The sequence below is a fragment of the Schistocerca gregaria genome, chromosome 2 (genome assembly GCF_023897955.1).
Source record: "Schistocerca gregaria isolate iqSchGreg1 chromosome 2, iqSchGreg1.2, whole genome shotgun sequence".
Classification (NCBI taxonomy): domain Eukaryota; kingdom Metazoa; phylum Arthropoda; class Insecta; order Orthoptera; family Acrididae; genus Schistocerca; species Schistocerca gregaria.
This window is the reverse complement of record NC_064921.1, coordinates 825,285,498-825,311,323: the sequence shown is the minus strand read 5'-3', so window position 1 is coordinate 825,311,323 and position 25,826 is coordinate 825,285,498. Positions and strand designations below refer to the sequence as shown.

At 42.0% G+C, this 25,826-nt stretch overlaps 1 protein-coding gene across 1 annotated transcript in view; it reads right to left on the bottom strand.

Moving 5' to 3' along the window:
- The window catches only part of LOC126335170 (ubiquitin carboxyl-terminal hydrolase 7), a 211,638-nt gene that overhangs the window by 143,832 nt on the left and 41,980 nt on the right, over window positions 1-25,826 (bottom strand). Inside the window, exons 7-9 of the mRNA XM_049998152.1 lie at window positions 11,418-11,603; window positions 11,261-11,341; window positions 11,092-11,182 (exon numbers count right to left, since the gene is read on the bottom strand). Of these exons, the coding sequence (XP_049854109.1) occupies window positions 11,092-11,182; window positions 11,261-11,341; window positions 11,418-11,603 (358 nt within the window). The remainder of the gene's footprint in view (window positions 1-11,091; window positions 11,183-11,260; window positions 11,342-11,417; window positions 11,604-25,826) is intronic.

Here is a 25,826-nt window from a genome sequence, read left to right as displayed (position 1 = left end):
TCGAAGAGGTTGCTAGTGATGTTATAAATATCTGACTCATACTAAACAAATTATTCAGATATTTTGGGCAATAAGGTTAATATAGTGTTCAAAAATTGTTGGATTTCGACAAATGGCAGTGTCAAATAATCACTGATCAGTATTTGCTAATGCAACATGTGGCAATTCAGCATTACTTAAATGAGTCGAAATGTATGATGAAAGGCTGCCGTACATCAGCGCAGCAAGAATTTATGCGTGGTGTTTTATATGGGCAGGACTATCAACTCCTCTCCAGGAGAACCACCTTAAAAGTAGTACTGCTCATGTGAATGGAGAGATTTGTATGTTCTTACGACACAAAGGGGCTATGCCGGCAGAAGCATAGCTACTGGCACCTTCTCCAGAGCCAGACAGATCTTAGTCAGTTAACCAGATTAAGTGTGTCTCACAATACCTTATCTTTCCACTCTCTGGCCATTGTGATTCCACATTTTTAAGAAAATGTGAAGATGGTCTCTACAGTTGTAGAGAAAGCAATTCATCTAGTGGATGGTTACTTCAAAATCAAGAACACTTGTCTTCCAGGTTGGGGGTTGGCGATGGGTTACCACCTCATCACAAAAACTTGATAATTACAAAAACACTTGTTAATTGTGAACAAACTACAAGGAAACCCCATAATTAGGTAATACAAAATAAATGAAAAGGCGGCAAAACACACACACAAAAAAAAGTTATAATCAGGAAAGCCTTCGAATCCACTGGCTGCTTCCACAGGCAGAAGGGTTGAAGGGGGAAGGAAGAGAGGTGAAGGAAAAGGACTGGAGAGGTCTGGGAAAAGGGGTAGATTTTGGGAAAGTCACTCACAACCATGGATCCACGGGTCAGGGAAGACTTACTGTACAGGATGAAAAGGGAAGACTGAGTGTTCGGGACTGCATCGGACGATGTTTGAAAACCTGAGAGTTTAAGGGTGGAAGATAGGGTAAAATGTAGACTGCAGACAGAGATAACGGCTAAAACATCTCGCACAAGTTAATAAAACTGAAAAGCTAAGTGCACTGTACATAACAAAGGTGGAAGAGGGGGGGGGGGGGGGGGGGGGGGCAGTGAAAAATAGACGGGAAAGACAATGAAAGATGTGAGGAGTGAAGCAAAGAGTAGTTACAGTGAAGAAATGCCAAGACAGAAGAAATTAACGTAAATTAAGGCCAGATGGTGGCAAGAAGCAAGCACACGTTATAGCATTAGTTCCCACCTGCGGAGTTCTGAGAAACTGATGTCTGGGGAAATAATCCAGATGGTGTTGTGGTGAAACAGGCACTGAGGTCATGACTCATGTTGTAGAGCATGCTCTGAAAAAGGATATTGCATACTGGCAGTATACACCCTCTGATTTTGCCCATTCATCCTATTTGATAATTTGGTGGCAGTCATGCCGATGTAAAAGGCCGAACATTATTTACGTAACTGGTATATGACACGTCATTTCACAGGTGGCTCCCCCTTTGGTAGTATATGTTCTTCCAGTTACAGGGCTGTTACATGTGATGGTAGGAGGGTGCGTAGGACAAGTCTTGCAGCAGGAACAGTCACAGGGATACAAGCCATAGAATAGTGAGATATTGCAGAGATTGTGAGGGCAACAAAAAGCTGTTCTAAGTCTGGTGGACAAAAATCTCAGACAGAATGGATCTCATTTCAGGACAAGATTTTAGGAAGTCGAAGTAGCTGATTAACACATTCCAGACCAGGATAATACTGAGTGACCTGTGGTGTGCTGCACAGTTGTTTTTGGAGGGATCAGCAGTACCAAGCCTGTGTGTGTTTGTTTTTGATGAAGGCCTTTCTGGTTGAAAGCTTATTTGTGACAGTCTTTTTGTTGTGCCTATCTGCGACTCTTCAGTCCCCCACCTCTACCCTACTATCCCTCCCCCTCCCCACCCCAAGCCGCCTCCTTACCCTCACCCAGTCACCACTCCCATCATGCACTAGTGCTGCTGCTCACATTGTATTTGTGACAGTGTTTTTGTTGTGCCTATTTGCGACTCGGCATCTCTGCTATATGGTGAGTAGCAACTTCCCTTTCCATAGGATTGTTACATTCCATCCTGGATTTCCCATTGTTTAATTTTACTGCTGAAAGACCTTTATGAACAACAACCATAATGTGTACTGTGTTAAGGCTAATGTATACACAAATGGACAACACTTTTGGTAGCTCTTATATGGTTTGTGAAGAAAGATAAGAAGTGGTTTAACAATTGCTAAGTGGGATGCTTTAGAAAGCCCTGGATGAGACCAAATTAGTTTGTTGCACATTGCACACTGGTTTCAACTTAATTTATGAGAAGAGCAACAGGTGGAGTAAAAAAAAAGGTTAAATTCAAACATATTTGATACTTACATTACAAAGTTACTGGAAGTGGGATGTCTGCTTGTAGTTACGTATATGAAACTGTAGCAGATCTAAAGAGGCAAAACTGTTTGACACAGGTACTTTCAGCGTAATTATTTGCAGCTTATTCAGTTTCTCTAAGTTCATAACAGACTTCATTTTCTCAGAGTCTGTTTTCTCTTCCTGGGTCTATATTGGCTAAACCATTGTAACAGCATTTGTTGCTCAAAATAGAGAATGAAGCAATAAACTGAAGTAATGAAATGCACACTTCATCCACAAACAACAGAAACAGCTTTATGAAACGGAGTTGGTTTTTGATAGGTGCTTATAAGCAACTTCCGTGTTTCTTATTGATTTTCTGGTCATCATTTCTTAATTTTCACATAAACTTCTTGAACACACACAATTATTCAGGTTTAGTTACCACAAGATCTTTGTCAACTTCATAACTGCAATAAATGTCAAAGCAGCTGCCTACTAGTGTGGTAAGGGATCTCTTCGCTGGTACATTTTATTCTGTAGTTCGTTTTTCAAAGACACATCAATATTCACCATGAAAATGCATACTGTCTAGCACTATACCCTATGAGGTATTAATTACACTGGTAAGATTATATTCCCAACCATAATGACAGCCATTTTTGATACACAATAAGAAACAGTTCAACCCTAACTTCAATTAACAGAACAAAAGACCATGAGAAGCACCCAGAGAAAATAATCTGACATATCAGGACAGCTAGGCAAAATAATGTTAAAGCCAGTGAAGGACTGATCCAACAAATGACACATAATTTATTTAATTATACAATATTACATATCTGTTGGTTTTAGAGAGCACCATGCACTGAAAACAGAAGGTACTGCTAACGATTTCACCAATACTTTGGTTGGTTGGGGTTTAGGGATTAAACTGCAAAGTTATCAGTCTCTCGGTCAAGAGAGTTAATCTTGAGACAGTGACATCAGGGGTTAGAAATTTGACTGAATTGTGGAAATATGTTGGAGTGGTAAAATTGAGGCCTAGGAAGCAATATTTATCCCAAAACTAAGAAATAATTTAAATAGAAGTAAAATTACATGAGTGAAGCCAGTTTGTGAGTCAGAACAGATGTCTCCCATGGTTCATCTATGGCAAGAGAAAACCAACTGGCATCTGAGCGCCCCCCACCAACACAATTAAGTGCAATGACAATCACAGAGTAAAGAATACCATCTGGCTCTGTTACTATTAAGAGTGAAGGCTAAAAATGCAATGGATGTCAGTTGAACCAACAATAATAAAATAAGGTGAGAGAAATAATCAGGTCGGTAGGTGGAAGGGGCAAGGAAAGTACCCCTTAGGCTCTGTATGTAATGGGGGCTGTCCCCCAGACAGTAATCTCTTTTCTGATTTATAATAGTCAAAATGTAAAAAAGAGGAACAGCACTAACCACCCGTCAGACTGCTACCCTTAAAATTAAACACTGGGTGCAGCAGAAAGACCAAGGCAGCCAATAAAGGAGATAGGATTGAGGGTTCACCAGAGCCAGCATGCAAAGGGAGATGCCCCAACCCCAACCACCCAGCCCGCCCCACCCTGATATCTGTGAATACAAACCACTGTCACACAGAAAACCGTCCATGAGTCACCTGCCAAAATTAGAAGCAAAGGATCAAGATGACATGGTTAGCACAGAGAGCCAGAAGGAGGGTACACTTCATCGGTCTGTACTGCTGTCATCACACAGGCCGTGGCATTCAATGTGCAATACGCAGACTTCATCTCCACCATGCTGCTGATCACACAGGAATAATCCAACATGTGCATACAGTACGTGTTCCTCAATTTGGTATACATGATCGCAGCATGCCCCAGTGGCAATATGCAGCCACAGGTGATGCGCAGGAACTACACAGTACACACGAGTTCTCAGAATAGACAAGTGTAAACTAGCTGTGACAGCTTTAAGCCATCCAGCAACTGAATCAATATGTACAGAACAACCAACCACACAAACAGAAGGCAGGGATGGGCTACACTGCACTGAATGTGCTGGTTAATGCAATTTGCCTATGTATGTTGCTGGCTCACAACTGCACCACTCTCAAAGCACCAGTTCTAGACTGTATGTGGGTTGCAAATCACACAGTTTGTTTACATCTCTCTTTACAGTCCTTCATGTCATTCTATGACAGTTACCACCATCTTGGAATCCCTACTATTCCATCAAACACTGCTTCTGTTCATCTGTTGACTGGTCAGGTAACATTCATAGAAAGCTCTTCCAGAGAACGACAAAGATGTACACTCACACAGATTTTTCAGCTTCAGGAACAAATTGAAGTCTGGTGGACTTAAGTCTGGGCTGTAGAGAGGATGCAGCACCACTTTCATCCACATTCACACAGCTTTTGAACTACAACATTGCTGATATGCAGGCAAGCACTGCCATGAAGAATGAGAGGCCCAGCCTCGAGCAACTGAGGTTTGGTATTGTGCACTTTTTTGTGCAAGTTTTGCATGAAGTTATGACAATACGCTGCTGTGGCACTTGTTTCTTATGGGTCTATCTGTCAATGATTCCTTGCTCATCATTTGCTTGAGCTCCGATTGAGCACGTTTAAATTTTTTTGGATGTGGACAATCTGAAACTCTCCACTCATTGGACTGTGATTTCAACTCCAGTTTAAAGTCTCTAATCCACAGTTTACCAATAGTGAAGTTTCAACATAAGAATCCTTGACCTTCGCAGTTGAATCTTTGTTTGAGCAAAATTGCAATGACCAGGAGTTTCAGCTTCTCTTTCACAGTCAAACAGTGTGGGACCCATCACACTGAAATTTCTCTCTTCTTTAAGTCATTTACCAGAGAGTGGAATATTGAAGGTGGATGAATTTGCATGGCTTCAGAGTCCCTCACAAGTCGCACTGCGATCTTCTTCCAAAGTGTCTGCCACATGTTTCACACTTCGCTCATCTGTTATGTTTTTGGCCTTCCAGGTATTTGATTATCACCTATGCTCATATGACCACAACGAAAATGATTAATCCAACATGAAACTGAATGAAGGTCCTCTGTAAACTCACCAGAAACTTCACTTAACACACAGTGGATTTCTGTCGGGTTTTAGCACCATCATAATTTTCATTGTTGTTGCACCAAACAATCCAAAGTAGTATCAACCTGTGCACTATTTATGAGATGTCACTCACACATTCATAACAGGCAAGTTATAATAAGAACATTTCTTTAACAACCACTGTAACATTTCCTGCCATTTTATTACAACCAATTGTGTCAAAAAGTAAAGCATTTTCGAGAGATTCTCAATGTGCCAGTGCTTTTGAATGGTACATATTCATAGGATGCAAGTTGGAATATAAAACACACCAAATGTGAGCTTCACCTGAAATCCAATATGGCATTTTCCAACTTTGTACGGAATAGAGAGAAGGCCTGCATGTGATGTAGGTGGTGTTATTCCGCCTCACTGCTTCACATTTTAAATAATGTTCAAAATACCTGGCATGCTTAATATTGCTCTGCACATTTAGAAAGACTACAAAGAATGCTTTTTCCATGCTATGACATCAAGAACTCTGCACACTCAATGTTGGCGGTCGAATGCAAGGTCCATGTGAAGATGGATTTAAGGCTCCACAACAACATGACAGTGACTCGTCACATAAAATAAAAACGAGTTAATCTAATATGACTGATACGAAGGTGACATAGGTGGGTGAATTCCTTCCTCGAGGAATGGAAGCACCGATGCCATGCAGCAGTTGTCTCCTTGATAGTGCAGAGTGTATTAGAAGAGGTAGGAGCCCACCAGATTATGTTCCATCTCTGAGTGAAGAGAGATCTTAATTTTACTCACAAATCTGCACCTGCAGTCATCAAAGCAAACACTGGGTGAGTAATCACTTCTCAAGCCAAATGTTCAGCCAGTTCGGGCCCTGGAATACCCACATGACTTGGAAAAGACAACTGAGCAGTCAGTGCAACTATGGTCAGAGATAAGAACAAGAATAGCACATATCACAATATGGTAAGAGTAACATTAATCAAGTGCCTGGAGAATGCTCACCGAGTCACCACAAATTAAAACACTGTCGAGGGAGGTCTGTTTAATAAAATGTGGCACTCTCTTAATGGGAGACTACACAGTCCCGGCAACAAACTAACTGGCAGGGGGTGTAAAAGCATATTGCTTCCTATCCACAATTTAAGAGCAGTCAGTGTACACGATGGTAGCACTCTGATACCCCTGAAGATCTGAAAGCAGGAGATACAGAAAGGTCATGGGAGCACAGACTTCCTAATTGGTTGTCTTGATACTAATCAGAAGGGGTGTACAAGGAGCACATTATAAGGATGTTATGCGGAGGTTCCATCAGAGTGCCTTAAGGTGCAGTCCAACTGGTAATCCCACAAGATGGCCTGTATTAGATAGTTAATGCCCTTGCATGCAAAAAGAATTTGATCAATTTGATGATTAGGAAATTGTCAGATTGTGATTGTATGTGTGAGTAAGACTTGGTACTGTTTAAGAATAAAGATCCCACTAAAGCAAGGAGACTAACTATAGGACTAGCTGGAAAGGCACCAAAGGCCAGCCTTACTTTGTAACTAATTGGGTCCAACAATTTAAAAGCTGGAAGTGCCACTGGCAAGTGAAACTCCCCCTCAGATTTAGTGGTAAGATGGCTCAGTGAATAGCCCGTCAAAAACAGAACACAGACCAAAAGTGAAAACATGAAGAATGTGTACTGAACTGTGGAAAAGCAACAAAATAAAAACAGTGGATGGTCCAAGCTTAACACGTGCAAAATTGAGCTAAATATAAGAGCCATGATTAAATGGTCACAGTGTTTGACTGTAAAGCGGGCGAGCCGTCCTCTAAACTCCCTCCTATCATTTATTTTTAGTTTCTTCTTTTTTTCCACAATATTATGAACTGTCCAAATGGTCACTGAAACGTTTGTTCTTTTTCTGTAGTCTTGGTGCTTGTCACTCTGTACATCGATTACGGAATATGAGTCATATGGCATGAATACATTACCATCGCAAGTAAATGTAATGAACAGTGAGAGCAGGCAAGATACCACAGAGATGTCTCACAGAAATTAAAAACAACGAATAAACAGATGTGAACTATGTTACTACAAATGAATTGAAGAGTCAAAGATTCCAAAACGAAGTGCAACTTCAAAAATGTTACAAACATACGTTTTGATGAAGCACAGAGACACTGTGTAATCATGAAACTGTTGAATTCAGTTGTTGCAGCTTTTTTAAAAAATCTTATTTATTGTGCAGAAGTGGTACAAAGCTGTATCACTTTTCAACATAATCTCCCCCATGCTCAATGTGAGTCCTCCAGCACTTACAAAGTGTATAAACTCCTTTAGAAAAAAAATTATTTTGGTAGTCTGCAGAACCACTTGTGCACCGTGTTGCATATGTCTTCATCAGAACAGAACAGAACTTATTTCCTCCCATTGCGGCTTTGAGTGGTCCAAACATATGGAAATCACTTGGGGCAAGTATGAGTAAGGCAAATGAGGAAGACAGTAAAAATGCAGTCTATGATTGTTGCACCTGTTGTACAGGCAGTGTGGGGCCTTGCATGGTCATCTTGAGAAAGGAGACACCAGCCGACAGCAATCCATGTCGCTCTGATTTGATTGCAGGCCACAGATGACTTTAGGAGATCTGTGTACGATGTGCTGGTGACAGTGGTCCCTCTAGGCATGTAATGCTCACCTTTTTCGTCCCAAAAGAGTGTCAGCATAACGTTTGCTGCTGATGGTTCTGTTCGAAACTTCTTTGGTTTTGGTGATGAGGAATGGCGCCATTCCTTGCTCGCTCTCCATTTCCGGTTGGTGGAAGTGAACCCAGGTTTCGTCTCCAGTAACAATTCTTCCAAGGAAGCTATCACTTTCACGTTCAAAGTGCCGAAGAAGTTCTTCTCAAGCATCAACACGTCGTTCTCTCATTTCAGGAGTCACCTGCCGTGGCACCAATCTTGCAGACACTTTGTGAAACTGGAGCACACCATGCACAATGTGGTATGCTGACCCATGACTAATCTGTGATCATGCTGCAACGTCATTCAGTGTGACTCAGCAGTTTTCCTTCACTATGGCTTCAACTGCTGCCATGGTCTGTGGAGTCACAACTTATTTTGCCTGACCTGGACGAGGAGCATCTTCCAATGAAGGTACACCATTTGTGAACTTCGTACTCCATTCGTAGACTTGCTGCTGTGACAAACATGCATCACCATACTGAACCTTCATTCATCAATGAATTTTAATAGGTTTCACACCTTCACTATGCAAAAACCGTATAATAGAAAGCTGTTTTTCCCTGGTGCAAGTTGCAAGTGGGGCGGCAACTTATACTGATACTGCAACAATATGTGTGCATCTGCAATATGCTGCCACCTACAGGCCATTCTGCACGCTGTTTGTAGCACACTTACCAATTTACAAGATAACTGTGCGAAATTTTGATTTGTTATTACAAATTTAAGGTTTTCATTTGACTCACCCTCGTATGACAAACTATTATGTTTTCATCATTTCCCTGGAAGTGATCACATTCACATGAACACCTAAATCATGCAAGGGTGCAGCTCTCTGCCACTCACCAGGCAATAAAATTAGGTGCATCAATACGAGATTCCTTTCATACGACACACATACTGTCACTAATGTTGTGTATGAGTCAAATGACGTATTTTCCGGTGGAGGGTTTGGCCGACTTGTCATTTGGCTTCAAAAATTCATTCGAAAGCCACTTTCTGTACGCTGCTGACAGCAAAGTTGTGCAGAATCAACTTCCATTATAGGTCCCCTTCCTTATACCTCTCAGTTGCAAACAGTTGTTACATCACAAATTTGAATGCAGTAAAAAACCACTGGCAGGAAGGAGCTTTAAACATGGCTCGCCCACTTAGCAGCGCAACACCATGTCCACTTAGCCACTGCACTTTGTCCTTTGAGTATTCACTGTATCGATTTTGCTTTCTTCTTACAGTTCAGTACACCTTCTTCCTGTTATCATGCTTGATCTGTTTTCAGTTTTTGATGGTCTGTCCAGGTTTACAACCCGACAGGGATGTGATGGGGAGTTTTCTTTGTGAGCCATAAACCTGACAATCATCCTCCTATTAGGCCAAGACCAAAGCACAGTAAATGTGGCAGGATGAGTAGTGTGATATGCATCCCCAGAGGTTTAGGCAAGGAAGCAGACAGCAATAATATATCGTAGACAGCAATAACGTATCACATACAGCTAGTCTTTAGAAGAGAAATATGGGGCAGCTATGTCAGCTTTTTAGCAAAAAGCAGTCCCAAAAATCGAGACTGTGCAACACCGTACAAGCAATGGTACCCTGTTGTACTCCTGGGACAGAATGGACCACTTTATGATGACAAAAATGGCCAACTCAAGTTTTCATGTGAGAGAACTGGGAGCTATAGGAAACACGGGAGAGACTTGGAAGCTATAAGAAACACTGCAATTGTACATCCTTTGAATGGCTCTTTGGGATTTGTTTTCTGCCAGGGCTAGGGACTGGAAGCTATACTGCATGCAGAAATAGTTGGTTGGTTCAAATGACTCTGAGCACTATGGAACTTAACATCTGTGGTCATCAGTCCCCTAGAACTTAGAACTACTTAAACCTAACTAACCTAAGTACATCACACACATCCATGCCCGAGGCAGGATTCGAACCTGTGACCATAGCGGTCACGCGGTTCCAAACTGAAGCGCCTAGACCCGCGCGGCCACACCGGCCGGCACAGAAATAGTTGAGTGACCAGTGGTCTGACGGTCACAAGCCCATGGATGGAAATGATAAGTCACCATGGAGCCCAATAAGATGCTGTTTTCATGGACCTGTGGGGAAATAAGGGATGTAACAACTAATCCAAATTGGTGAATACAAATTAGTAAGGAGCCTCAAATGCCCAAGTCTTGGAGGGTAAGTAAATGTGAATGTAGGTAAAAATAAAAAACGAAAAAGGAAGGATGCAATGACACATTGGTATTTAAAAAAAGCCTGCTGTATTGCAGTTTAGAATCTGACAAGATGGTCAGTTGTTGACCGACCCTCCCACGTAGAATAATGACAGCAGTATAGACCCTGTGATTTGAGAAGTCATCATTATTTTCTACTTGAGGAAACACATTTAAGACACAGAATCCTTGTTCCTCATGTCAAACCAAGCAAAATGAGAGAGTCTGCCTTATAACTAGGGATAAGGCAACACAGCACTGTGATGATGTGATGCATTACTGAAATCAGTTACAACAATGATTTGCATCACAGGCTTTCATGTAAGGTGCCATGTATTGCAGCCAAATGAACCAGATTGTCATCCACAACAACAGGCACTAATAATCAGCAATGTGGAAGGTGCCCTCTCCTCTCTTCTCTTCTGTCTCTGCTACTATGCGTAAGATGGCCTCATCCCTTACATGATTCTATGCTGCTTGAAGCAGCCACCTTCTAACTTCTTGTGCACCATTTTTAACTTTTGACAAGGGTGGTCCTCAAATGAAGCTTACACTTCAGTTTTGATACTTCCATAGTTTTCCATCATTCCTATGGCTTTGACACAGTTTACAGCACCATTACGAAGAGTGAGTGTATCCTAATGGAGGAGGGGGAATCTTGCTTAACCTTACTTGTATGTAATTACTTACTATTTTTCTTCCCCTTGATGTTGAGTTGAATATCATAAAAGGTCTCTACTCTTGTAGATGTATAGTCAATGTTCTTGCATTTAATGAAAGACTGCAAAAGAGAAAGACAGTTGTAAGAACATGACTGGTACCAGAAGCAAAACAGCACAATAATAGTTGAAATACGAACCACCATCTTTCCTTCAAAGAGCTTTGGCACAGTTCCTTCAACACAGGTTCCCTTCATCTTACTTTCAAGTTTGTCCAACAGCTGGAAATAGTATAAAAATCAATACACAAAGATCAAACTAAACTATGCAAAAGCTTCTTTGTAGAACAGAACTTACCACACGTAGAAATTCTTGAACATCATGCTGCATGAAGGAGTCCAACGTCTCCCAGCCAAAAGATTTTGTTAGTTTCTTTGTACCGACAGGTTTGTCTGAAAACTGCAACTCGTGGAATACCCTCTGAAGTGCTAGTGCTACACTTTTGCTTGAATCATCACTCTCTGTTGGCATTTTGTAAACAGCCTGTGAAATGAATTAAATTTCTGTACAGTAAAACCATTTGCAAACAATTACTGAAAGATACAAGTAAGAGACTGAAAGCTGTCTCTGTCATTAAGACTCAAATCCATGGGTGGTAGATTCTAAAAACAACTTTCTACCAGAGCAACCAAACAGTTCTCAAAACACAATAAAAAAGTAGTAATTTGTCAGACTTTGGCTTCAGGAAATTGTCATCACCAAGAAACTGTTTATTTTATTTTAGAGAGATCTTCCAGGGGTCAGTGGGAAGTATTTTCTTCCATCTAAACCACTCACAGTCAAAAACTATGCAAGAAAAGAGTTCGACTGAGTGCTGAAAATTGCTGCCTTTTTCCCCCAACAATAGTTAAAAAGTAGGGCATTTGATCAGGAAAGTAAAGCAATCTTCTTATCGCTACAGTTTTTATTTACAGTATTTATTTACAAGGACTCACTTCTAAATTTGTTAAAAATGGAAGCTAAAATTTGCTTTTGAGTTTATTATTATTATTATTATTTCTGGCAATCTCCTGACTTTCAATCTCGCTTCGGAGGTGGTGAGGAAACTTGTGAAAGTTTTGCTATTAAGCTGTACAACAGAGAACTAAAGCCATCATAGATCAACTGCAGCCATCAATAGAAAAGTGTAAAGATTATGTCATGTGTGAAATGGTGGTTAAAATTGTAGATGTACATTTAAATACTCCAGATAGCGATAAGAAAAAAATAAGCTTTCACATATAATTTTGGTTGTCAAAAATTTTTTGCTGTTTTTTCCGAGGGAGTTGGTAGGCAGGATCTTAAGAACATACCTCAAATGGCAGAAGCTGAATATTTTTGACAATCACGATTATAAACTTCCCTGCTGAGCAACGAATATTTCATAGGTTACATAGCTGAATACACGTTTTGCCCACTTTTACATATAAAGGCCACTTACGTGTGAAACTGTTCAAAAACTCACTTCCCTACACCCCCTCTCTTTTTTTTAATGATAATTATACTTTTTGCCATCATTAGTGAATAATTTCCTATCTCTTTAAGCTTGTCTTTTTTAGCATGTGTTACCCTTTAAGATCAGACACAAGCGTGCCAGTAAAATTTTAAATAGTGGCTTAAATGGCTGATCTCAAAGTGTTAAGTTTTGAATGAGGATCAAATGCTCCGAGGAATCAGATATTCATTACACATTCTCAAATGCAACATAATTTATCTTGTGTAAAATGAAATTTATTTGGAAAGTAATGCTTCTCAAACCAGCATTCGTAATATTCTTCCGTTACATGTAAGAAACAAACAGCTGTGACATCACGCTCATGGAAAGCAGCCTTTTGTTACAAAGTATTGCACAGTTTTCGTCCTGGAGCCTTTGATACATTTTGCTGCCATCAGACGCTGGTGTGTGCACTGTGTTTTTTCGTTGTAAATTGCGCATTTTATTTGCAACTAAATTTATTTTGTTGTTGTTCTCCCATTTACATTTTATTGTTGAGTATTATTCTGCAGTAGCAGGCTAATGTAAAATTTTTTTGAGTATCAGTCCCTGCTAGTCAAAGTTACAAAAATTCCCAGAATTCTAAATAATTTCTGGATATTTCCCGGATGAAGAATAGTCCGGGTTTTTTCTTGATTTCCCCACTGTCGCGTGTTGCATTTACCCCTGAGAGAGGCTAAATGTTTTATACTGTAGAAATGAAAGTGGAACAAAAAAGTTAGTACCACTAATAACTGGCAAGGCAATGCTTCAAAAATGTGCAGATGTTTCCATGTCAATAAATGTCTGATGTGAATGCATGGGTAAACAATCATATCTGAGCAATTCCTGTGTGCCTGGGATGAAAGGTTGGGCATTAGAATACAAAAATCAGTCTGTTTATTGACAATTATGTAGTACATCCCCAAGATAAGTCATATCTAGGTAATATAAGTATAGCAATATTATGAAAAGGAAAGTTTCCACCCACCATATAGCGGAAATGCTGAGTCGCAGATAGGCGCAACAAAAAGACTGTCACAAATAAAGCTTTTGCAACTTTCCTTTTCGTAATATTGTTATATTCCATCCTGGATTTTCTATTGTTTAACTGGATTTTCCATTGTTTATGTGAATGTAGTGACTTTTCCTCCCAATTGTACAAGCCACTTTCAGCCACTGGGCCAGGGCAGTGTAAAATGTGTCAAACAAAAATACGGAAGATTGTTGTACAGAAGATCAACAATGATTCCATAAACAGATTTTGTGAAAATCGGCTCTCACTGTTCACTCAAGACATCCAGAGCATGAGACATTAACACTCATGTTGATGCCGTGGTCCTTGACGTCAGGAAAGCACACAATGATGTGGTTATCTATAAGATGGTAGCAATGTCAGATGATTGTACCAAACTACAGGAGAGCCACAGAGGACTGAGGAGTGTTGCAGGAACTAGTAGTTGATCGTGAACATAAATCAATGTAGCATATTGCACATAAATAGAAGAAGAAATCCACTACTGTACAACTTCATATTTAATGACAAGTAGCTCGAGATGGTAACTACGGTAAAATACAGGAGTAGACAAACATATGGAAACACCAAAAACCATGGCTATCAAAGTGTAAGAATACTGTTGGCATTTAAACAGGTTCCAGTCATCTCAGAATGGATAGATACACATCCTGTTTGGTTTTCAAGGTGAACTTATACCAATCTTCTAGCAAAATGTTAACAAGTTCAGGTGGTGGTGATCGAGTTGGATAGTGATCTCACATAACGAACTCTAGTGGGATTCCCTACGAGATGCTTTCAGTCACTTTCTATGGATGATCCAGCACTTGACCTCAAAATCTTACAGCAGCAGTGACAAAACCACCATTACTGTATACATCAAACTGTTTCCAAGAGTGAAAACAATGTGAAAGCGTCACATTTCAAAACTTCTTTTGTGCAACTTCCAGTTCACACCGGCATCTAAAATTAAGAGCACTAAATTTTTGAACTTATTAGGAAGTTGACAAACAGGGAAAAAAATAAATAAATAATATAACTGTCAAATATTTGGACATACGTCTGACCATTCTTTTGTATCCTCACCACCAGCGTTGCAATGGAGGCAGAGCAGGCTAGTGCTTACGTGGAGTTCAATTATTGCACACCTTGCCTTGCACATCGTGCTGAGTACTTAATCACTAGTCATCCACGTCAAGGCTGGTTGGTTGGTTGGTTGCTGAAGCTAAAGAGACCAAACTACAAGGTCATCAGTCCTTTCATCCTACATGTATTGAATCAGGAACAATCCTCAGAAGGATACAAAATGCAAATTGTGGGTAGCCTGACTGTAAGCAAGATGCAATAAGACAGAGATAAAATCAAGGAGAAGTAGGAGGGGGATGAGAGGAAGTAAGGTGTGAGAGTTTCTCTGCCCAAAATGCAGTTGGGAGTCATCGGACCATGATGTGCGGTGGGGAATGCACCCTCTGTATCCCACCAGCACCACCTCACCATTTGTTACCCCCATGGAAACAAGCAGTACAAACAAGATGATAAAATTTTAGGAAGATAAGACATTAGAAAAAGCAAACATAAAACAACAAGGAGAATAAAAAGGTGGGAAGGGGAGCAAGGGTTGCCATGGGACCCCTGGGCCAAAGCAGGTGAGAGGTGCCCCTCCAACCCTTCAGACACTCAGTGTGGCCATACAGTGCACCATCTCACAGAGACAAGTACATACCACCTTTGCAGATGAAACATAAAATCAAGTCAGTGGCTTTGATGCCGTCTGCTAGCACCAGAGATTGTGTCAGGATGGTTAAGACATTGCCACAAAGCAATCAAATTTGTGCATTCTGGTAATGTGCGAGCCACTGTTAAGGCAAGGACCACTTCAGCAGTAAGGTGGGTCCTCACATCAGAGAGTATGGCTGTGGGTAAGCCACAAGTGGCCAATACACAGCTTACAAATGACAATGGATTCCCTGGGAGAACCACAAAGGGAAGACTGCCATATGGTTCTGGTCTCCTTTATGCCCTTCGCTGGTTTACGGGGTCCAGGGCGACCGGAAATGTCAAAGAGGAAAGGCAGAAGTCCCATCGGAACGAAACAAAATTTCCATGTAGACCTCCACGTGGGGTATGTCACAGGTCAGCCGGCTCATACGAAATCAAAATTGAGTTGTTAGCAAAATATATAAGATTCTTTAGGAGATGTACCTGCTTAAGTTATATGGACCATAGGAAACAAAATGACGGCCATTTGAAAAAAATAGGGTTTTTCATCGATTTTCCGACTTCATCAGCCAAGTAAAAATATTTATAGTTGATGGATCGAAATAAAAGTGGTGCAACTTCTAGACAATTTAATTAGCTTCGTCGGAAATAAAGAATCATGCCGATCGGTTTAGTAGATTTGAAGTTACCATACCGCGCGATAAAAAAATGTCATTTCGAGAAAAATGCATTTGAAGTTTTGACTACATATAAATGCAATATTGTGCAAAGTACGTTCAATCTGCTATTCGGGGTCCATAAATTAGTCCTTCCTCCTCCTCATAGACTGTGTTCTGCTCAATCTGGGCCATCCTGCACTGCTTCAGAACCGCTCGTACGGCCGGTGACAAGCGGCTTTCGGCCGCTTGAATCTGGTGGCCGTCTGAATGCTTGAGGAACTGCATCGAATAGAGTTCCAGGGTGATGTCCATCACTGTCATGGTCTTCAGAATTGCTTAAGACCCATCGTTGAAGCTTCTCACTGCCAGGAAAGTCACAATCTCCACAGTCTTCGCAGCAGAATGCAAATGCTTGGGGGTTAACTTCCAAACACACGCATTCAAACTTTCATTTGAATTTTGTGCGTTTTCTCCCAAGCACTGGTACAATAACTTGTCCCCCAAAAGAAAAAAAACTGGTGCATGAAAAAGGCCTATTTCAGACAGGTGCATTTTTTTTGTTCAACCGTGAATAACAAACGTTTCTGTTCCATATTCGGAAAAACTGTTTCAGGGGTGGATTCTAAACACTTATGGCTCCAAAAATGCAATTTAAAAAACTAGATTTTTTTGAACCAAAAGATAGTAAACCTCCCCTTAAGGGAGCTGCAAATGTGTATAGTATAACTGAGTAGCTGTTACTGGCACCTGATCCATAGTGTATAGACCCCAGTCGACTGTTCATGAGCTAATTCGAAAGGCTCCTGTTGCAAGTCACAACCCACAGTGGTACATTGGGTCCAGTGACAGCAACACTGAGGGTTATGCCAAACCATATGCATGACTCCCATAATCACGACATGACTCCCATAATCACGACATGACTCCCATAATCACGACATGACTCCCATAATCACGACATGACTCCCATAATCACGACATGACTCCCATAATCACGACATGACAGAATCAGGGCTTTGTAAAGCTGTAGAACAATAGTGCAGTCTGCATCCCAACTGGTGTTACTGAGGTAGCCAAGCACCTTTGCTTAAGGTGGCAAACAGGGGAAGCAATGTCAGCCGGGCATCAATGACCAGTTCCAAAAAGCAGTAAGTCTTCACCACAATGAGATACTGGTAGTCAAGGTAAAATTCTGGTTGTGGACGATCAGTACAACAGTGAAAGAAGGGCACGACATGAGTCTTGGAGGCAGAAAACTGAAAGCCATGGGTGAGGGCCCATAACTGTGCCTTTCAAACAGCGTCCTGCAGTTGGTGTTCAGCAACAGCCACACTAGAGAAGAAATAGTAAATGCAAAAATCATCATATGATAAGGGTTACACTGAAGACCCCACAACTACACTTAGACTACTGATGCCCACTAAAAAGAAAGGGATACCTAATAGTGAGCCCTGTAGGACCCCCATTCTCTTTGAAAATTGGGGGCAGGAGGTGGGGGTGTGGAGTACTGGGTACCAGCCACCAACTTGAAACTGGAAAGTAAAGTGCGACAAGAAGTTCTGGACCAAAGGTAGCAAGGATGTGGTGTCACCCTGCAATGTCATAAGCCTTTTGTAGGTTGAAGAAGACAACAATAAGGTGGTGTTGGTCAAAAGTTGTCTGGATAGCAGACTACAGGCAAATCAAATTATCAGCAGTGGAACAGCATTGGCAAAAACCACCCTGAGACGGAACCAGAAGGCCCTGACAATCAAGTAGCCAACGCAGCCGCTGGCTCACCATGCGTTCAAGCAACTTACACAGAACATTGGTGGGACGACTAATTGGATTAAGCTGTCCATCTCTACAAGATGCTTCCCGGTTTCAGTACCCAGATGACGGTGCTTTCTCGCCACTAAGATGGGAAGTCACTCTTGCTCCACAAATGATTGTAGGTGGTAAGGATATGTTGCTGACAGTGTGTATGAGCATTTGGTTGTGGATGCTGTCAGGCTCGAGTGCTGTATCACGACAAAGGTCTAGGGCACTGAAGAATTTCAACTCACTGAATGGAGCATTATTGGGTTCCAGGTGGCATGCAGTGGAAGATAAGTGCAGTCACTCCATCTGGTCTTTAAGGAAACGAAAGACAGGGTGATATTTCCCAGAAGCATAATGTACAGCAAAAAATTCGGATACGGCATCTGGGTCTGTAGAAACAGCTTTGTTCAATGAAATGTCAAGTACACCTGCAGCAGAGTTGTATCTGTAGAGGCATCTGATCTTCACCCAGACCTAAGGAGGAGGCGTACATGGTCCATCAGTTGAAACCTACTTTCCCAGCATTTTTGCTTATGTTGTTTTATTAAGTGGGAGACCCGAACAAGGAGCATTTTAAAGCCAATGACGTGGTCGATCAATGGATGCCGCTTAAGGTACTGGAGAGCCCACCCATGATCTCTAATAACCTTTGTGATTTCTGAAGTCCACCAAGATACTACCTTCCGATAGGAGGATCCCAAAAAATAGAGGACCACTATGTCAGCTGGCAGTAGAATGGCTGCTGTTGCATTCTGGACAGCCTCATCAATGCCTCCATATAGCAGTTAGCTCAGAACAACAGTGGAGACTAAACCATCCCAGTCGACTTTGTGGAGAGCCCATCTAGGCGTGCACCCAAGGGAGTGATGCTGAGGGATGGATAGGAAGAGTGGGAAGTGGTCACTATCACACAGGCCATCATGATGGCCTCGAGTGGATGGATGCAAGATGATCAGTGCAGCAAATAAAAATATCAGTGACAGAGTAAATTCCATCTGTGACAGAAAAAGTGTACACCTCGTCATTCCAAGTTGGCATGTAGTTCATCGTCAGAGTGCAACGGGTAGGGTGGTCCCAATAGAAAATGACGCCTTCAACCGTGTTTGGACCATCATGGGGAGCGATCGTCACCAGAATGTTGCCCAGCTTTTCACAAGCAAGCAAAACCTCAAAACCTATGACTGGGCAGGGAATACTATTTTAATCAAAACTGACCCATTCTCCATTTTCGAGGTGGCTGCAACTTTCCCACATTTGTCCCCTATAGTCTCTGCAGAAATAACTGCTTTGTGGCCAAAAAAGAATCCCCACTGGAATACTGGGAGAGCTTTTCTCTGCCTGTAGCTTGGCAAGACATTCCTCATATGGCATACCCAGGGAAGGAAAAAATTTGGGGTCGTATCTCTCTCTATTGAATGGGTTCTTTCCTTCTGAAAAGACTGCTGGGCTTCTATGACCAGCAGCAGGAGAAAGCTTCATCTGGTTCATATGCTTGTCATCTACCACAGTGCCACCCATTCCAAACGGTGGCTCTCCCCATGGGCACCACCCAGCCTCAGCAACAGGTACCTGGTCTGTAATCCATTACTCAGAGTCATCAGGCCCCAATCACAATGGGCACATACTCCTTGGCAGACACAGGAAGATTTCAGGTCAAGCACCAACAGTCTGAAACCTGCATGGTGTGGGGCTACAACCATGCAATACTTTATGACCCGCCCCAAAATGGGATGGCTACTGTGCTTCATTTTGAGCATATTACTTTATCGGAAAGGAAAATTGCTAAAATGGAAAAGCACAAAGGTTGAACAGACAAACATTGGGTATCCTTCCTTGCATGATCTGCGCTTCTGAAAAATTTGAAAAAGTGGTGGCAGGCCAATTCCAACATGGGGCACCATGTATTTATTAATGAAAAGGTGTAGAAAGCACCGGAAGTGAAATGGAAAACTAGGGTCCTAAATCATGTTCCAGGTCTACGCGGGGTCTACAACAGAAAGGCCAACTGATGGAAAGGCAGAGGGGAAAAGGGATAATGGAAGTATAGGCTCACAGCACAGAAAGGGAAGTAGTGTTGCCAAGACTGGGGACACTTGGTAATCAAGCACATACTCACAAAAGAGTTTTGAGCCCACTGAAGGGGCCACCCAAGCTACCCATGCTGTGTTGTCATCATGCATGTCTCTACAAGGCTTAGGACTTTCTGCTTCCCATGGATTGACTCACATGGTGAATTTTCCTCTCCTCTCATGCGATTAAACTCCATTGTCATTATCAAGCTAATGTTGGCCTGTGAAAAGCATGCACTGACAATGTAGTGTAGTGCTGCAGTCATGCCAGTGTGGACACAAAAGTGGCATTGAAGAGCATTCCGTTTTCCTAGTGTTAATTTTGGGCTACCATGGACCCGGCATTTCTACAATGCTGGCAGGAACAGTTACACCTACAAGTATAGTGGCAGCACTGGCAGATGAACCAGAATGCAGAGTTGCTTCACACCCTTGTCCCACTAGCAGTGAGCCAGACACCCACCTGTTGCATAGTTTTCTTCTCTGCCCCTGCTTCTGTTTGCTAGCTTCAATGAGTCTAAGTTCAGATGGGAGAACTAACTGCACTGATTTTACTGCACAGCGAGGTACGGTGTATTGCTGATGCAGTATTTCGAGCACCAAACCCATGTAGTGGCACCACAACTGCAGTTTAATGAGCACCACAAATGCACTGTCATTTGAGCAGTTTATGTGCTCTGCTCCCTGTTTGGCTTCTTTCACACCACCAGGTTAACCTTTAACCCTGGCTTGTGGTGCATCCCAGTATGACATTGGTCCATCACAACCCAGATGGCACCAAACATCTCATCACCTATGCAGCAAAGCAACTTTTTGTCACAGAGCATAATTATTCACAACTTGAAAATTAAGCATTAGCTACTAACTTTGGAGTTAAAAAGTTTCGCTTTTTCTTGTGTGGGGGTGAGGTTCCTTCTCCTCCTCACTTATCACACACCATTAGTTCCCTTATTTTCCCTTGTTCCAAGCTGCCCACTGATTGCAGAGGTGGGCCCTTTTTCTCAGTAACTATTGCTGTGACCTTCATTACCACTCCACCGGCCAGCGTGCCAATGCTGATGCACTCTCACTGTTTCCAGTGGGGCGCAATACAGAATTCAATTAGCAGAAGGCTTTCGTGTTCACGCTGGATGACGCCTCACAATAAACCCTGTCTGATTTTCTATTGACAGCACGAGACATTGCAGCTGCCATGGTTGCTGACCTGCTTTTCATGAAAATCGTTTCGGCGGTCCTGACCAGCTTACCAGAGCGCATGTCTTCAGGTGCGGATGCAGTATGGTGTACATTTTTCTCCTACATGACTGACTCAGTGTTGTCCAGGAGTTATTTATGCTTGACATGTAGGAGGAATGGTACTGAAAGGTCATCCTCCCAGCATTGCACCCTTAAATACTCCAGTTACTGCATGTATTACACAGGGGCATTGGTACGACATCACATCTAGTGGCCTGCGATCGATCATGACATCGAACGTCTGGTGCAGGCTTCCAGGGCTCGCATACAGAACCAACCACACAGCTGCACCAGGGTGCATTTCTATTTCACGTGTCAATTTTTGCGTAGCATATAGTCATCAGCGGTTGACATATTGTTCTATTTCTCGTATGTATCCAAGTTGTCCTCCATGTCATCCAGTGCCACTGTCCGTTATTTTTGCCACTGAAGGATCCACCAGCATCCTTCCATTTGACTCTCATGTCTGATAATGGCAGGCAATTTCTGTTGCAGGAGTCTGAAGACTATTGGCCCATTTCACATGACTAACTCCAAGGCTGAGCACTTCATGTGTATATGCAAGACCCAGTGTGTCTCTTCCCACAACCACACATTGCGAGTTTTCTAGCTATGTAACAGAAGACACTGGTTGACATGCAGTCTGGCAAAATGTTTGCACGGGCACCAGCCAGGGATTCTGCTGGGTTTTCTGCACCCTGAACTACACGCCACATACAACCGTGGCTTTCCGCATTACGTTTGCCGGGTTGCCATTTGCGATTGGTCCTTTGGCCAGTGGCAGGAGCAGCTGTCATGTGTTGTGGTGTGTCACTAAGATCAGCAGTAGTTTGTGGTGGATGCTGGTACAGAGCAAATGACCCGCCATGCAAATTAGTTGTGTGCGGTTCCTGTTGGGATCTCACTGCATTGGTCTTCCAGTCTGCCAGGCGACAGGGTTGGTCACAACATAGTTTTGGGTGCACGCTCCCGCCTGCAGAGGCGTACTTTCCTGTTGCTGATCCCCCCCCCCCCAATGTCCTCCCTTCAACCTGCAGCCTCAGACCCCAGTGAGGTGCGCGCTTGTCTGCCCATGGATTTTGGTCAGTCCTTCGCCTCCCCGGTGCTGATGGTAGTGGCCTCGGTTCCACTGCTGCTGGTGAACTGCCTGTCGACTCAGCCTCTATGACCTTCCAACAAATCAGCCATGTCAGATTGCCTCATTCAGTGGTTGATTCGCAGCCAGGTTCGCAAGAGGGCCCCTCTGGTTCTGTGCCGGAGGTTGTGGCCCAAGTCTGCCCACTATCATCCCTATGTGGCTTTCTCTGGGGGGGGGGATTCAGTATCCCCACCAGCAAATATCACAATGGTCGCAGATGAGTTGGCCTGGGTAGCACTGCAGAAACCTATGATGGGGGGTGCACACAGCATATAATATGGGCAGACCTGCTGACAGATGTTTACTTGTGGCTAGCCATAAGCCAAGCAAGTCAGTGCTTACACAGATGATTATTATTATTATTATTGCTGCTGCTGTTGTTGCATTCTGAGAGCACTCAACATCGCAGTTATCAGCACACGTAAGTTGCTGCTTTCATCGAGTTCTACTACCATAGACTTTCCCTTGTGCATAGTGCTGGGTGTTATTGCCTAGTGCCTAGTCAACAGCCACCCAAGGCAGCTGCCAACCGAGGTATCCACATGCACTCTCCACAGCTGTTTGTACTTTCTGCTTCCCGCAGATTAACTCTAAGAGAGGTTTTCGTTTCCTCTCACAAGGTACAGTTCCCCAGTCATCATCGCACCACTATCGGCCCATGAAGCCCCCATCCCAACAGTGCAGTTGTCACAAAGCACACTGGGATCTCTCTACTTCCTCTCATTTTTCAATCTGCCTCCTTAAATTAATTTTATTTTCATATTTGCCTAATTACCATTAACATGCATGAGTATAATCTGCATTTCTGTAAAAGAGAAAGATTGGCCCTCAGTCTTCAGAAATGTAGCACCAGGTCCAATTTTGTGCTTAGTTTTGTGTGTGTAATTAATTTCCAAATTTATTACCAGTTAATAGCTTAGTTAGAGGGTAAAATTAATAATCGTTTCATGATTTAGATTCTATTGTTGATTTATAAACACACAGAAATTCTGTGCTAATTATAAACATATGGAAGAAGGACTACTGAGATTCTTAAAGTATTTATTTGGCTCTATTCGAAAAAATTAGCAAAGACAGCCCTTAATTAATTCCAAAATAATTACCCGGTTTGTCAAAAGTATTGTTTGTATAACTACATCTGTTAATTTCAGTATTTAAACAAGTAATTCAGCCTAACCTATGTGGTAGAAAGAACTGTTAAAAAACGAGGAATTTTTTGATGTATTCAGTTATCTGAACGAGTTCGGATTTAATTGTAATTTCTGGAACTTAAACATCGAACAATGAATAGTTTCACTGTCTATTATTGTGAGAATATATAAAGGACTGACTCCTAGTCCCAAGACAGTCAGACAACGGCCAATTTTCTGATGGGAATTATGTATTGATTAAATTAACAACAATGCTTCAACTTAACAGTGGAATAAGTGTAACACACATAGCCGATGAGTTACAACAATTAATGACAATAACCATTTAATCTATTTGAGAAATAGTGTCACACGTACTGTATTATTCTGCAAGAACTGAACACGTTTTTATTGCTCATGGACATTCAACAGCAAACTACTGTAGCAGTATGCTGGTGCTGCCTGCAACCTATCAATGAGGCCTATCAACATTTACCAGCAGTGAACTGAGGGGGAAAACTGTTCCATCAATGAGATTTTTTTTTCCAAAAGGTTCCAGAATGAACACAAGACATTAGATTTTTTTACAAAAATGAAGCTTCCAAACTAAAATAGTGAGTTCTTTATTTAGATGAACACTGCACTGATATGCTGAAAATAAATTTTCAAATTGACGCGGTGCAAAGAGTATTGTCAAACAACAGTACCGATCAACGTTAATTTGATGAGAAAGCAGAGTTTCATTTCACTTTCACTTCTCCTTTATAGATGTAGCAAGAAAACATCCTGACTATCATGTAGTAATGGGGAAAAAATTAAAAATATGTGGAATCAAAGAAAACCAAACTTTTGGTATTAATTAAGGAGCACCAACCTCCTGTTTATGCCACTGGAAAAATGTTGCAAGAAAGTGGCTCCCTTCTTATTTCCGCCATATCATCTAGACCTAAATTGTATGGAAATAGTCTGGAATCATGCAAAGAATATGATTCAATGTTGCAGTACATCAAGCATCTCACTCTCTAACCTAAAAAATAATGGATAATAGTTTTGCACTGTGTGTCACCTAGCCTACTGCAAGTCTTTAGAAGCAAAACACTACTTCTGTGATTCATGTATCAATTTCACTGCTTTTATATTTAAATGGCTTTTTAGTTGGCCTCAGAAGACTGAGGGGACCTGGTATCTAAAATTTATCCAAAAAATTTCACCAATCTAACCAATATCCTGGAGAAACATGGTAGCCTACAGATAGGGAATACGGACACCCATTATTCTACCTAGATTGCTAGAATTATTACAAGCCACATAATTGTTGCAATCTATATAAATTAAAAAGTGCCATGCATTACACAGAGACCATGTGCTTCTAAATTTAACAACGTTACATTTTATGACAAGGGCCTTTCTTTCTCCTGCTTGCCTTTTTAACAGAACATAGTTTGGTCACTCTACGTCCACCACCAGCTTTTCTGAACTGCACAACAGATGGGAGTTATCCTTAGAACACATTATCCCAGCCCTAACCTACAGTAATCTACTGTCCCCACACACTTCATCCAACAATCCCCCCCCCCCTCCCCCCCCCCATCCTGTTACCTCACTATTCAAGTCCTCTCACCCTCAAGGTACGCCGCTCTCTGCCAATGCACCATCAGTCTTTTCCCCCCTCCGCTTCTCTCTTTCCCCTACCCACCCTCCCCCACTGCCTCCCAATGCTGTGCCTGGATGCCTTGTTCCGTCATCTAGTCCAGTGGCTCCCAACCTTGAAATCATCATAGGTACAGAAAGCTGGCTGAAGCCAGAGATAAATTCAGCCGAAATTTTTACAAAGGCAAAGACGGTGTTTAGATAGGATAGATTGCATGCAACCGGTGGCGGCGTGTTTGTCGCTGTTAGTAGTAGATTATCCTGTAGTGAAGTAGAAGTGGATAGTTCCTGCGAAATATTATGGGTGGAGGTTACACTCAACAACCGAGCTAGGTTAATAATTGGCTCCTTTTACCGACCTCCCGACTCAGCAGCATTAGTGGCAGAACAGCTGCTAGAAAATTTGGAATACATTTCACATAAATTTTCTCAGCATATTATAGTCTTAGGTGGAGATTTCAATTTACCAGATATAGACTGGGATACTTAGATGTTTAGGATGGGTGGTAGGGACAGAGCATCGAATGACATTATACTGAGTGTACTATCCGAAAATTACCTCGAGCAATTAAACAGAGAACCGACTCGTGGAGATAACATCTTGGACCTACTCATAACAAACAGACCCGAACTTTTCGACTCTGTAAGTGTAGAACAGGGAATCAGTGATCATAAGGCCGTTGCAGCATCCCTGAATATGGAAGTTAATAGGAATATAAAAAAAAGGGAGGAAGGTTTATTTGTTTAGCAAGATTAATAGAAGACAGATTTCAGACTACCTAACAGATCAAAACGAAAATTTCAGTTCCGACGCTGACAATGTTGAGTGTTTATGGA